The sequence below is a fragment of the Odontomachus brunneus genome, unplaced genomic scaffold (genome assembly GCF_010583005.1).
Source record: "Odontomachus brunneus isolate Ranch 3 - 2012 unplaced genomic scaffold, Obru_v1 Obru_scaffold_028, whole genome shotgun sequence".
NCBI classification, from domain to species: Eukaryota; Metazoa; Arthropoda; class Insecta; order Hymenoptera; family Formicidae; genus Odontomachus; species Odontomachus brunneus.
In genome coordinates, this window is record NW_022639478.1 from 1,739,685 (window position 1) to 1,739,896 (window position 212).

The 212-nt window shown below is 39.6% G+C and overlaps 3 protein-coding genes across 6 annotated transcripts in view; all 3 read left to right on the forward strand.

The window, feature by feature from the left end:
- The window catches only part of LOC116842921 (serine-rich adhesin for platelets-like), a 261,954-nt gene that overhangs the window by 134,583 nt on the left and 127,159 nt on the right, over positions 1 to 212 (forward strand). The gene's annotated exons all lie outside the window — the stretch shown is intronic.
- LOC116842927 overlaps positions 1 to 212 on the forward strand; it is a 34,124-nt gene that overhangs the window by 30,320 nt on the left and 3,592 nt on the right. The window lies entirely within an intron of this gene.
- The window catches only part of LOC116842930, a 3,795-nt gene continuing 3,592 nt past the window's right edge, over positions 10 to 212 (forward strand). Inside the window, exon 1 of the mRNA XM_032812822.1 lies at positions 10 to 185. Within this exon, the coding sequence (XP_032668713.1) occupies positions 13 to 185 (173 nt within the window). The 5' untranslated portion in view covers positions 10 to 12. The remainder of the gene's footprint in view (positions 186 to 212) is intronic.

The window sequence follows — 212 nt, forward strand, 5'->3', positions numbered from 1 at the left end:
CAAGGCGAATTAATGTCATGTGGTTCGTGCGACATGGTCTTTTATTGTTCTACAGAGCATCAAATAATGCATCAAAGCTCGCATATGGAAGTCTGTGCAGTTATTCCATTTGCAAGAACAGAAGACTTGGAATCGAACGCTCGTCCTTTTAACTCAGATGATGAATGGAGGTCATCTCGAAAGACATTTATGCAAGAAATTCGGATGAAAAT